Source organism: Neopsephotus bourkii, unplaced genomic scaffold (assembly GCF_033783945.1).
Source record: "Neopsephotus bourkii isolate Nb327-2 ecotype Australia unplaced genomic scaffold, CSIRO-AGI_Nbou_v1 NB_1778, whole genome shotgun sequence".
Classification (NCBI taxonomy): domain Eukaryota; kingdom Metazoa; phylum Chordata; class Aves; order Psittaciformes; family Psittacidae; genus Neopsephotus; species Neopsephotus bourkii.
Window position 1 is genome coordinate 785,363 of NW_026902252.1, and position 12,407 is coordinate 797,769.

The window sequence follows — 12,407 nt, forward strand, 5'->3', positions numbered from 1 at the left end:
CCTGGACCTCAACTGCGTCATCGCCAGCCCCGCTCAGGCCACCGTCACCTGGTACAAGCGCGGGGGGGCCCTCCCGGCCAAGCACCAGGTAGGGGACATGGAGGGGATGGCACCAATGGGGGTGCTTGGGGTTCACCAATGGGATCCATCAAGCCATGGTGGCCCATTCAAGGTCAGGTTGCCTGTGCAAGATGAAGTGACCCCATAGAAGTCCTGGTGGCCCCATTTAATTCCTGTTGGCTCCGTGCAAGCCCAGGTGGACCACGCAATGTCAGGTGGTCCCATGCAAGCCCATGTTGGCCATACAAGACCAAGCAACCTCATATAGGTCGAGATGGTCTATGGAAGACCAGATGACCCCATATAAGCCCAGATGGACCCAGTCAAGCCCAAGTGGCCAATGGAAGACCAAGTGACCCCATATAAGTTTAGGTGGCCTCAGTTAAACCCAAGTGGCCAATGGAAGACTAAGTGACCCCATATAAGCCCAGGTGGCCCCATTCAAACCCAAGTGGTCAATGGAAGACCAAGTGACCCATATAAGCCCAAGTGGCCCATTCAAGCCCAAGTGGCCAATGTAAAACCAGTTGACCCCCTATAAGCCCAGGCAGCCCATGAAAGACCAAGTGACCCATATAAGCCTAGGTGGCCTCATTCAAACCCAAGTGGCCAATGGAAAACCAAGTGATCCCATATATAAGCCCACATGGCCTCATTCAAACCCAAGTAGCCAATGGAAGACCAAGTGATCCCATAAAAGCCCAGGTAGCCCCATTGAAACCCAAGTGGCCAATGGAAGACCAAGTGACCCTATATAAGCCTAGATGGCCCATTCAAGGCCAAGTGGCCAATGGAAGACCAATTGACCCCCTATAAGCCCAGGCAGCCCATGGAAGACCAAGTGATCCCATACAAGCCCAGGTGGCCTCAGTTAAACCCAAGTGGCCAATGGAAGACCAATTGACCCCCTATAAGCCCAGGCAGCCCATGGAAGACCAAGTGATCCCATACAAGCCCAGGTGGCCTCAGTTAAACCCAAGTGGCCAATGGAAGACCAATTGACCCCCTATAAGCCCAGGCAGCCCATGGAAGACCAAGTGATCCCATACAAGCCCAGGTGGCCTCAGTTAAACCCAAGTGGCCAATGGAAGACCAATTGACCCCCTATAAGCCCAGGCAGCCCATGGAAGACCAAGTGACCCCATATAAGCCCAGGTGGCCCCATTCAAACCCAAGTGGCCAGTGGAAGACCAAGTGATCCCATACAAGCCCAGGTGGTCTCAGTTAAACCCAAGTGGCCCATGGAAGACCAAGTGATTCCATAAAAGCCCAGGTGGCCCCATTCAAACCCAAGTGGCCAATGGAAGACCAAGTGACTCCATATAAGCCCAGGTGTCCCATTCAAACCCAAGTGGCCAATGGAAGACCAATTGACCCCATATAAGCCCAGATGGCCCCATTCAAGCCTAGGCAGCCCATGGAAGACCAAGTGACCCCATATAAGCCCAGATGGCCCATGGAAGCCGAGGTGGCTTGCGCAAGCTCAAGTGGCCTTGTGCAATCCCAGATGGCCCCGTTCAAGCACTGGTGGCCCCATTGACCCCGGTGTCCCCTCCCCATAGGTGTCCGGCTCCCGGCTGCGGCTGCTGCAGGTGACAGCGGCCGATTCGGGTGAGTACGTGTGCCGGGTGACCAGCGGGGCCAGCACCAAGGAGACCTCCATCGTGGTGACCATCCAGCCCAGCGGGGCCAGCACCTACCGTGAGTGGGGACCGGAGCGGACACGGGGCCAGGGGCCCATGCATGGGCCTTGGGGTGACTCCTCCATCTCTGTCCCCAGCTGCTGGTGTCACCCCCCCGGTGCGCATCGAGTCCTCATCGTCCTCTGTGGCCGAGGGGCAGACCCTGGACCTCAACTGCATTGTGGCCGGGCAGGGACAGGCGACTGTCACCTGGTACAAGCGCGGGGGGACCCTCCCGGCCAAGCACCAGGTAGGGGACGTGAAGGGGATGGCATCAATTGGTTGGGGTTGACCCATGGCCCCATCCAAGCCTAAAGGAGCGTTTTGGGGTGGAAAAGTGATTTTTGGGGGGCTTGAGGGATCTGTGTCCCCCTCCTCACTTGTGTCACCCCCTCCAGGTGTCGGGCACCCGCCTGCGCATCCCGCAGGTGACAGCGGCCGACTCGGGGGAGTACGTGTGCAGGGTGACATCGGGCGGCACCCCACACGAGACGTCCCTCATCGTCACCATCCACACCGGCGCCGGCTCCTCCTACGGTACCGGGGGTGGGTGGGAGGTGACACGGGGACAGGATGGGGACACGGAGCTGATCCTTTCATTGACCCCCCCCCAGCCGTCGGTGTCACCCCCCCGGTGAGGATTGAGACCTCGTCCGCTGCCGTCACCGAGGGGCAGACCCTGGACCTCAACTGCATGGTGGCCGGGCAGGGGCACCCCCATGTCACCTGGTACCGGCGCGGTGGGGCTCTGCCCCCCAACAGCCAGGTAGGGCAGTGGGAGGAGAGGGGGGGGGATGGCATCACCCCATGGGGCGCAGCCCCACATCAGACATTGACGTGTCCCCATGTTGTCACCCCTTCAGGTGTCGGGGACCCGCCTGCGCCTGGCTCAGGTGGCAGTGGCCGATTCGGGGGAGTACGTGTGCAGGGTGACCCTGGGTAGTGCCACGCAGGAGGCGTCCGTCATTGTCACCGTGCCCAGCACCGCCGGTTCCTATTACCGTGAGTGCGAGCCCCACGGCAGCGCATGGGGGTGCCCGGTGCCACCCCAATACCAAACACCCCCCTCCCTGTTCCTCCACAGCCTCCAGCGTCTCCCAGCCCCTCCGCATCGAGTCCTCGTCCTCAGCCATCGCCGAGGGACAGGTCCTGGACCTCAACTGCGTGGTGGCAGGGTCCGGTCCCACCACCGTGACGTGGTACAAGCGCGGTGGCTCCCTGCCCGCCGGACACCAGGTAGGGGTGCATTGGGAGGGGGTTACCCTGTGTTTGTCCTGTTCTGTGCTCTCTGGTGCTGATTGTCCCCACGTTGTCCCCTCGAGGTGTCGGGCTCCCGCCTGCGCATCCCCCAGGTGACAGCAGCCGATTCGGGGGAGTACGTGTGCAGGGTGACATCGGGTGGCATCACGCAGGAGACGTCCCTCGTCGTCACCATTGATGATGGAGCCAACCCATCCCACTGTGAGTGCCACCCTTTGGGGCACGGGGCCCATGCCGGTGCTGGGGACCAGTGGGGATGTTCACCCTTCACCCTGCCCCGCAGCCACCGGTGTCACGCCACCCATCCGCATCGAGTCCTCAGCATCCTCCGTCACCGAGGGACAGACCCTGGACCTGGACTGCGTGGTGGCCGGGCAGGGCCAGGCCACCATCACCTGGTACAAGCGCGGGGGGACCCTCCCGGCCAAGCACCAGGTAGGGGACATGGAGGGGATGGCACCAACGGGGGTGCTTGGGGTTGTGATGGGATGGGGACGGTGGCTGTGGGTGATGCCACCACCACCACCACCACCACCACCACCAACACCTCTTGCCATGGTGTTCCCAGACATCAGGGTCGCGCCTGCGCCTGTCCCAGCTCTCAGTGGCCGATTCGGGGGAGTACGTGTGCCGGGCTGACACGGGCAGCGTGTCCCGTGAGGCCACCATCACCGTCACCGTCACCTCCCGGGACAGCTCCAGCTACCGTGAGTGCGGCCATGGGGCAAGGCAAGGTGCCCCAGGGGTGGTACAGGGGATGTGGGTGACCCTCATGGCTTCCCCTTGTCCCTGCAGGCCTGCAGAGCCCCATCATCTCCATCGACCCACACAGCATGGCGGTGGCACCGGGCGAGGATGCCACCTTCAAGTGCCGTGTCCACGATGGTGCTCGGCCCGTCAACATCACTTGGCGGATGGGACCTGGCCAACATTTCCAAGGTATGGTGGTGCCCAGGGTGGCCCCGATGCCATCCCCAGGGTGGCCCCGGTGCTGATGGCTCCTCCTTGCCCAGACAATGTGAAGATCAGCGCCAACGGCTCCGTCATCTCCATCACCGGCGCCCATGTGAGCAACCAGGGTGCCTACCACTGCGTGGCCTCCAACCGCTTTGGTGTTGCTAGCAGCGTTGTCAACCTCCTGGTGCAAGGTGCGAGGTGGCCCTGGCCCTGGGCCTGTGTGCTTCAGGTGCCCCCGGGGTGGTGGTGTCCCTGCTCCAGTCCCCATACTGGTATCTTCCATGTGACCCAAATACTGCTGGGGTGATGGTGTCCCCATCCTTGTGGCCATGCTTCAGGTGCTCCTGTAGTGGTGGTGTCCAGGTCCCCATGCTGATATCCTCCATGGGTTCCTGATGCTGCTGGGATGGAGGTGTCTCCATCCCCATGTCCTCCATTGGCTCCAGATACTCTTGGGATGGAGGTGTCTCCATCCCCATGTTCTCCATGGGCTCCAGATGCTCCTGGGATGGAGGTGTCCCCATCCCCATGTCCTCCATGGGTTCCAGATGCTCCTGGGATGGAGGTGTCTCCATCCCCATGTCCTCCATGGGCTCCAGATGCTCCTGAGATGGAGGTGTCCCCATCCCCATGTCCTCCATGGGCTCCTGATGCTCCTGGGATGGAGGTGTCTCCATCCCCATGTCCTCCATTGGCTCCAGATACTCTTGGGATGGAGGTGTCTCTGTCTCCATGTCCTCCCTGTGCTCCTGATGCTGCTGGGATGGAGGTGTCCCCATCCCCATGTCCTCCATGGGCTCCAGATGCTCCTGGGATGGAGGTGTCTCCATCCCCATGTCCTCCATTGGCTCCAGATGCTCCTGGGATGGAGGTGTCCCCATCCCCATGTCCTCCATGGGCTCCTGATGCTCCTGGGATGGAGGTGTCCCCATCCCCATGTCCTCCATGGGCTCCAGATGCTCCTGGGATGGAGGTGTCTCCATCCCCATGTCCTCCATGGGCTCCAGATGCTCCTGGGATGGAGGTGTCCCCATCCCCATGTCCTCCATGGGCTCCAGATGCTCCTGGGATGGAGGTGTCCCCATCCCTATGCTGATGTCCCCCCCATGCTCCAGATACCCCATAGTGATGTCCCCAATGCCGCGCCATCACCCTTAGTGCTGGCATCCCCATCCCCGCACTGATCTCCTCCTCCTCCTCCTCCAGGTGCCCCCACGGTGTCGGTGATGCCGCCAGGCCCCGTCTCGGTGAAGGAGGGCAAATCCCTGAGCCTGGAGTGCCTGGGCCGGGGCGAGCCGCGGCCGCTGGTGCGCTGGAGCCGGCCGGGCTCCCGGCAGAAGGTGGAGCACCAAACACTGCTGCACATGGACAGCCAGGCCATCCTGCAGGTCAGCGGGGGTGCTGGTGGGGGCCGATGGGTGCCAGTGGGTGCCATTGGGTGCTGATGAGTGTCAATGGGTGCCAATGGGTGCCATTGGGTGCTGATGAGTGCCGATGGGTGCCATTGGGTGCCGATGGGTGCCAATGGGTGCCAGTAGGTGCCATTGAATGCTGATGGGTGCCAGTGGGTGCCACTGGGTGCTGATGAGTGCCAATGGGTGCCGATGTGTGCCAGTAGGTGCCATTGGGTGCCGATGGGTGCCAGTGGGTGCCATTGGGTGCTGATGAGTGGCGATGGGTGCCGATAGGTGCCATTGGGTGCCGATGGGTGCCGATGTGTGCCAATAGGTGCCATTGAGTGCCGATGGGTGCCAGTGGGTGCCATTGGGTGCTGATGGGTGCCGATGGGTGCCATTGGGTGCTGATGGGTGCCGATGGGTGCCGATGGGTGCCAGTAGGTGCCATTGGGTGCTGATGAGTGCCGATGGGTGCCAGTGGGTGCCATTGGGTGCTGGTGGGTGCAGGTGGGTGCCATTGGTTGCTGATGGGTGCCGATGGATGCCAACGGGTGCTGACGGGTGCCAATGGGTGCCAGTGGGTGCTGATGGGTGCCGATTTGTGCTGTTGGGTGCCGATGGGTGCTGATGGGTGCCAATTCATGCTGTTGGGTGCCAATGAGTGCCAACAGGTGCTGATGGGTGCCGATGGGTGCCGATGGGTGCCGATGGGTGCCCAGTGCTCACCACCACCCTGTCCCCACCACCCAGCTCTCACCAGCCAAGCCGGAGCACGCCGGCACCTACGTCTGCACAGCGCACAGCGCCCTGGGCTCGGCGCAGGCACGGGTGGACGTCACCGTGGAGTCAGCGCAGCGGCACCCGGGTGCCCCCGAGGTCTCGGCGCCTGCCACTGTCACCGTGGTGGCCGGGGACACAGCCACACTGCACTGCACAGCCAGAGGTACAGCAGAGGGCGGATGCGGGAGGGTGGCGGTGATGGAAGGGTCGGCGCCCTGACGCCACGGTGACGGGCGCCGGTGTTGCCCCATAGGGGACCCGGAGCCCCGCATCGAGTGGTCGAAGCTGCGGGCGCCGCTGCCGTGGCAGCACCGGGTGGTGAACGGGACGCTGGTGATCCCCCGCGCCGCACAGCAGGACTCAGGGCAGTACATCTGCAACGCTACCAGCGCCGCCGGTGCCACCGAGGCCTTCGTCACCCTCGACGTGGAGAGTAAGGGGGTGCCAGGGGGTCGGGGTGCCCCTGGGTCCTTCTGGCTGTCTCCATTGTCTCCTTTGTCCCCGCTGTTGCCATCACCCATGTGTGGCTCCTCTCTGTCCTTTCTCAGCATGTGGCCATCTCCATCCCATCCCATCCCATAGCCCTTCCTCGTGCATCCATCCTGGCTCCATCCTGCACTCATCCTCCTATTGCATCTCTCTCACCCAGCCTTTCCCATGGATGTGTCCATCTGCTGGTCCCATCCCTGTGAGCACACTGGGTGCTACTGCTCTCTCCTCTTCCATTCATGGATCTGTCCATCACTCATCCATTGCAGCTCACACTCACCTCTCCATCTCCTCTCACACCCTCCATCCACTCCTTCCCAGTGGATTCATTTCTCCCTCATCCATCCCAGCACATCATCCTCTCTCCATCTTCTGACTCCTCCATCTACCTCTGTGGATTCATCTCACACTCATCTCCGACTGCTTTCACATCCCTGCATCCACCCCTTCCTTGTGCATCCATCCACCTCATTCATCCCAGCACACACCCATCTTTCCATCTCCTCTCAAACTCATCCATCCATCTCTTCCTCATGGATTCATCCATCTCTCATCCATCCCAGCATGTGTCCATCTGTCCATTTCTGTCACACCCCTCCATCCATCTCTTCCTCATGGATTCACCCATCATTCAACTATCCCAGCTCACATCCATCTCTCCATCTCCTCTCAAACTACTCGATCCATCATTTCCTTGTGGATTCATCCATCTCTCATCCATCCCAGCACATGGTCATGTCTTTATTGCCTAACTCACCCATTCATCCCTTCCACATGTGCCCATCCCAGCACACACCCATCTCTCCATTTCCTCTCAGACTTCTCCATCCACCCCTTCCTGATGGATTCATCCATCAACCATCAACCATCCCAGCTCACACCCATCTCTTACCACATCCGTGCACCCATCCCTTCTGCACCCATCTCATTCATCCCAGCAGATGCCCTTTTGTCCACCTCCTCTCGAGCTCATCCATCCATCCAACTCTTCCTTGTGGATTCACCCATCACTCAGCCATACCACCTCACATCCATCTCTCCATCTTCTCTCACACTCCTCCATCCATCCCTTTCATAATGGATCTATCCATCTCTTACCCATCCCAGAACATGCCCATCTCTTCATCTCCTCTCAGGGTTCTCCATCCTTTCCATCCTCATGGATGCATCCATCCCTTGTCCATCCCAACACATGCCCATCACCATCTTCACCACCCCCTCTCATTGGCTCCCACCAAAGCCCTCTTTGCCCTATCCCTTACCCCATCCTGGCTATCTTAGGGTGCTCATGGTACTGGGGTGCTCATGGTACCTGGGTACACACAGCACCACGGTGCTCACGGTACCATCCATCCCCGCAGCACCACCATACGCCACCAGCCTGCCGGAGGACACTGCGGTGCGCGCCGGTGACGCGCTGCAGGTGCAGTGCCTGGCCCATGGCACCCCACCGCTGCTCTACACATGGGACAAGCTCAACGGCAGCCTCTCGGCACGCACCAGCCACCGCGCCGGCCTCCTGCGCATCAGCCCCGTGCTGCCCGCCGATGCCGGCACCTACCGCTGCCGCGTCACCAACCGCGTGGGCACCGCCGAGGCCTTCTCCCGCGTGGCCGTCCATGGTGAGCCCCGTCCCCAGCCGCCGGTGCCACCGCCGCGGTGACACCGGTGCCATCAAGGCTTTGCATCCTGCCCAGGTGATGCCGGTGATGGTGGGGATGCCATCGGCGGTCCCTTGGTGGTGCGGGTGACACCGGGGAGCCTCGTCAGGGGCATCGGCGGCACCGCTGAGTTCGCTTGCGCTGTCTCCGGGGACCCCCGGGTGCAGCTGGAGTGGTTGAAGGATGGTGGGGAGCTGCCCCCCAACCACAGCGTGCGGGATGGGGTGCTGAGGTGAGGAGCAGCGATGGAGAGCGGGGTTCCCCCCATGGGGTCCCACCTCCCGGCTCTGTCCCACCCGCTGCCTGTGTCCCATAGGATACAGGAGCTGGCGTGGGGCGCGCAGGGGGTCTACGTGTGCCGGGCCAGCGCCCCGGGTGGGCAGGCAGAGGACAGGGCCACCCTCACCATGCAGGGTAGGAGCAGCTCCCCCAACCTGGCCCCCATGATCCGTCCATCATCCATCCATCCATCCATCCATCCATCCATCCATCCATCCATCATCCATCCATCCATCATCCATCATCCCTCCATCCATCCATCCATCCATCCATCCATCATCCCTCCATCCATCCATCCCCCGGTACCCCCCATCTGTCCCTATGCCCATGGCCACCCCATTACCCCCCATCTCTCCTCACACCCATGAGCATCCTGGTACCCCTCATCTCCCCATGCCCATTAGCATCCTGGTACCTCCTATGTCTTCCCCTTCCCATGGGCACCCCAATCTCCTCCATATCTCCCCACACTCATGGGCACCACAGTACCCCCCAACTCCCCATGGCCATTGGTACCCTGGTATCCCCAGTTTCTTCTTCCTGTTCCCCAATATCCCCCTATATCTTCCTACATCCTGGGCAGTCTGGTACCCCTCATCTCTCCCTACACCCATTGTACTGTTGTAGGTACCATAGGTACCCCATTGTGCCATAGGTACCCCAATAGCCCAAATCTCTCCATATACCACTGATACCCCAAATCTCTCCCTTTGCCCATGGGCACCCCAATACCCTCAATCTCCCCCCATTCCCACAAGCATCCCAGTACTCCCCATCTCTCCCTACACCCATGAGTACCCCAACACCCCCAACCTCTCCCCATGCCGCAGCCAACCCCCATGCTCTCAAGCACCCCACTTCTCCCCATCTCCCATTCACCCGCTTGGCACCCGTGCCCGTGATGCCATGGGGACACCCCAAACCCCCACTGTCCATCATCATTCCCCCCCCCCCCAAGCTCTCCCCAGGGCGCTGATCAACATCCGGACCGCGGTGCAGACGGTGCTGGCAGGGACCTCGGTGGAGCTGGAGTGCCTGGGCTTGGGGGAGCCCCGTCCCCACGTCACCTGGAGCAAAGTGGGGGGCCGCATCCGGCCCGGGGTGCTGGTGCGCGCTGGCACCCTCACCTTCGAGCGTGTGGAGCGGGCGGACGCCGGGCAGTACCGCTGCACCGCCACCAACGCCGTGGGCACCGTCCAGTCCCACGTCATCCTCCACGTGCAAGGTGATGGTGGGGATGTGGGGCTGGGGACACCCAGTGTGGTGTAGGGTCGGGGTGGGGGGTGACAGCTCCGTGTGTCCGCAGCCACCCCGCACATCACCGGGCAGCCGGAGGTGAAGGAGGTCTCGGTGGGAGCCGCGGCCGTTTTGCCCTGTTTGGCATCGGGGTTCCCGGTGCCGGAGATCACCTGGAGCAAGGTGAGAGGAGGGATGCGGGGTGGGGTGTAGGGTGGTGGGGGTGTCCCGTGGGTGCTGACCCAGTGCTGTAGCTGGAGGGGGAGCTGCCGGCCGGTGCCAAGGTGGAGGGGAACGTGCTGACGCTGCCGGCTGTGAGCCATGAGGATGCTGGGGTCTATGCCTGTGCTGCTGCCAATCACCGCGGGCGGGAGACGGCGTATTACGTGCTCAAGGTCCGAGGTGAGGAGGAGGGATGGATGGTGGAGGGGTGGAGGGAGGGATGAGGGGTGGGTGGGTGGATGATGGATGGGGGGATGGATGGATGAATGGATGGATGATGGATGGGGGGATGGATGGATGGATGGATGGATGGATGGATGATGGATGGCTGGAGGGATGGATAGATGATGGATGGATGACGGATGAGTGGATGGATGGATGGATGGATGGATGGGTGATGGGTGGATGGATGATGGATGGATGATGGTTGGATGATGGATGGATGGATGGATGGATGGATGGATGGATGGATGGATGATGGATGGATGATGGAGATGGATGGATGGATGATGGATGGATGGATGATGGATGGATGATGGATGGATGGATGGATGGATGGATGGATGGATGATGGATGGATGAATGATGGATGGATGATGTATGGATGGATGATGAATGGATGGATGATGGATGGATGGATGATGGATGGATGGATGGATGATGGTTGGATGATGGATGGATGGATGATGGATGGATGGATGATGGATGGATGGATGATGGATGGATGATGGATGGATGATGGATGGATGGATGGATGGATGGATGATGGATGGATGATGGATGATGGATGGATGGATGGATGATGGATGGACGGATGGATGGATGGATGATGGATGGATGGATGGATGATGGATTGATGGATGGATGGATGATGGATGGACGGGTGGATGATGGATGGATGGATGATGGATGGATGGATGGATGATGGATGGATGGATGGATGATGGATTGATGGATGGATGGATGATGGATGGACGGGTGGATGATGGATGGATGGATGATGGATGGATGGATGGATGATGGATGGATGGATGGATGGATGATGGATGGATGGATGGATGATGGATTGATGGATGGATGGATGATGGATGGACGGGTGGATGATGGATGGATGGATGATGGATGGATGGACACAGTGGGGGCTGTCCTAACTCACCTCCTAACCCCCATCCCGCAGAGCGCCTGCTCCCCTATTTCGGGCAGACGCCCCGCTCCTTCCTGCCCCTGCCCACCATCAAGGACGCCTACAAGAGGTTCGAGATCCTCATCACCTTCCGGCCGGACGCTGCTGATGGTGAGGCCTGACGGGACCCCTGTGTCACCCCATGTCCCTTCATGTCCCTCCATCTCCCCATCACGTCCTCTTCATACCCCCTCCATGTTCCCTCATGTCCCCCCATGTCCTTTAATGTTGTTTCCTTGTCCCCCCATGTTCCTCTATGTCCCCTCCACCTCTTCCCTCTCCACCCTCCCTCCATCCTCCCCTTTACCTCCTATTCCCTGTCCATCTGAGCCCCTCCACCCCCTATGGGGGGGTTCCTCCTCCACCCTGGGGGTACTTTGGGGTCCCCAGGACATGCCCCAGTGGGGCCCATCCTTCCTGACCCCCTGCCACCCCATAGGGCTCCTCCTTTACAACGGGCAGCGCAAAACCAGCGGCGCCGACTTCATCTCCTTCGGTTTGGTGGGCGGGCGCCCCGAGTTCAGGTGAGACCCACAAGTGGGTGCAATGGGAACGGGAAAGGGGGGGTTGGTGGGGATGGATGGGTGCCAGCACCCACCTACACGTGTTGTGCCCCCCCATAACATAGGTTTGACGCCGGTTCGGGCATGGCGACCATCCGGCACCCAACACAACTGCGCCTGGGCGAGTACCACACCATCCGCCTGCTCCGCAACCTGACTTGGGGTTCACTGGCGCTGGAGGGGCACCCCCCGGTCAATGGCACCTCCCAGGTAGGGCTTTGGGGGCGGCGCTGTGCGCACTGGGTGGGGGTCAGGGTGCTGGAGGTGGCACCCATCCCATTGTGTGCCCTGCAGGGGAGGTTTCAAGGGCTGGACCTGAACGAGGAGCTGTACCTGGGGGGTTACCCCGACTTCAGCGCCGTGGAGAAGACGGGGCTCAGCCGTGGGTTTATGGGTGAGCGATGGGGTTCAGGGGGGCACCGTGTGGGGGCCGAGCATCGCGTGACCCCCCCATCTCCATCCCCGATCAGGCTGCGTGCGGCAGCTCCGCATCCAAGGGGAGGAGGTGGCCTTTGGGGACATGGACCTGCAGGCGCACGGTGTCACCAGCTGCCCCACGTGCCAGGACCAGCCGTGCCAGGTGAGGGGTTCGGGGGTGATGGCAACCCATGGCAAACTATGGTTGCCTACCACTGACA

The 12,407-nt window shown here is 61.0% G+C and overlaps 2 protein-coding genes across 5 annotated transcripts in view; one reads left to right on the forward strand and one right to left on the reverse strand.

Moving 5' to 3' along the window:
* SLC2A1 (solute carrier family 2 member 1) overlaps window positions 1-12,407 on the reverse strand; it is a 225,271-nt gene that overhangs the window by 134,335 nt on the left and 78,529 nt on the right. The window lies entirely within an intron of this gene.
* Window positions 1-12,407, forward strand: part of HSPG2 (heparan sulfate proteoglycan 2) — a 54,336-nt gene that overhangs the window by 30,294 nt on the left and 11,635 nt on the right. For 2 of the 4 annotated variants that reach the window (XM_061379518.1, XM_061379516.1), the window contains 23 exons: window positions 2,141-2,279; window positions 2,357-2,508; window positions 2,606-2,744; window positions 2,827-2,978; window positions 3,065-3,203; window positions 3,286-3,437; window positions 3,571-3,709; window positions 3,798-3,941; window positions 4,016-4,150; window positions 5,166-5,347; window positions 6,107-6,299; window positions 6,390-6,569; window positions 7,987-8,247; window positions 8,323-8,518; window positions 8,603-8,700; window positions 9,524-9,790; window positions 9,872-9,984; window positions 10,056-10,203; window positions 11,201-11,317; window positions 11,646-11,730; window positions 11,835-11,979; window positions 12,064-12,163; window positions 12,240-12,349. In XM_061379518.1, coding sequence (XP_061235502.1) covers window positions 2,141-2,279; window positions 2,357-2,508; window positions 2,606-2,744; window positions 2,827-2,978; window positions 3,065-3,203; window positions 3,286-3,437; window positions 3,571-3,709; window positions 3,798-3,941; window positions 4,016-4,150; window positions 5,166-5,347; window positions 6,107-6,299; window positions 6,390-6,569; window positions 7,987-8,247; window positions 8,323-8,518; window positions 8,603-8,700; window positions 9,524-9,790; window positions 9,872-9,984; window positions 10,056-10,203; window positions 11,201-11,317; window positions 11,646-11,730; window positions 11,835-11,979; window positions 12,064-12,163; window positions 12,240-12,349 — 3,486 coding nt within the window. The remainder of the gene's footprint in view (window positions 1-2,140; window positions 2,280-2,356; window positions 2,509-2,605; window positions 2,745-2,826; window positions 2,979-3,064; window positions 3,204-3,285; window positions 3,438-3,570; window positions 3,710-3,797; window positions 3,942-4,015; window positions 4,151-5,165; window positions 5,348-6,106; window positions 6,300-6,389; window positions 6,570-7,986; window positions 8,248-8,322; window positions 8,519-8,602; window positions 8,701-9,523; window positions 9,791-9,871; window positions 9,985-10,055; window positions 10,204-11,200; window positions 11,318-11,645; window positions 11,731-11,834; window positions 11,980-12,063; window positions 12,164-12,239; window positions 12,350-12,407) is intronic. The other 2 variants (XM_061379517.1, XM_061379519.1) reach the window with 1 other exon arrangement.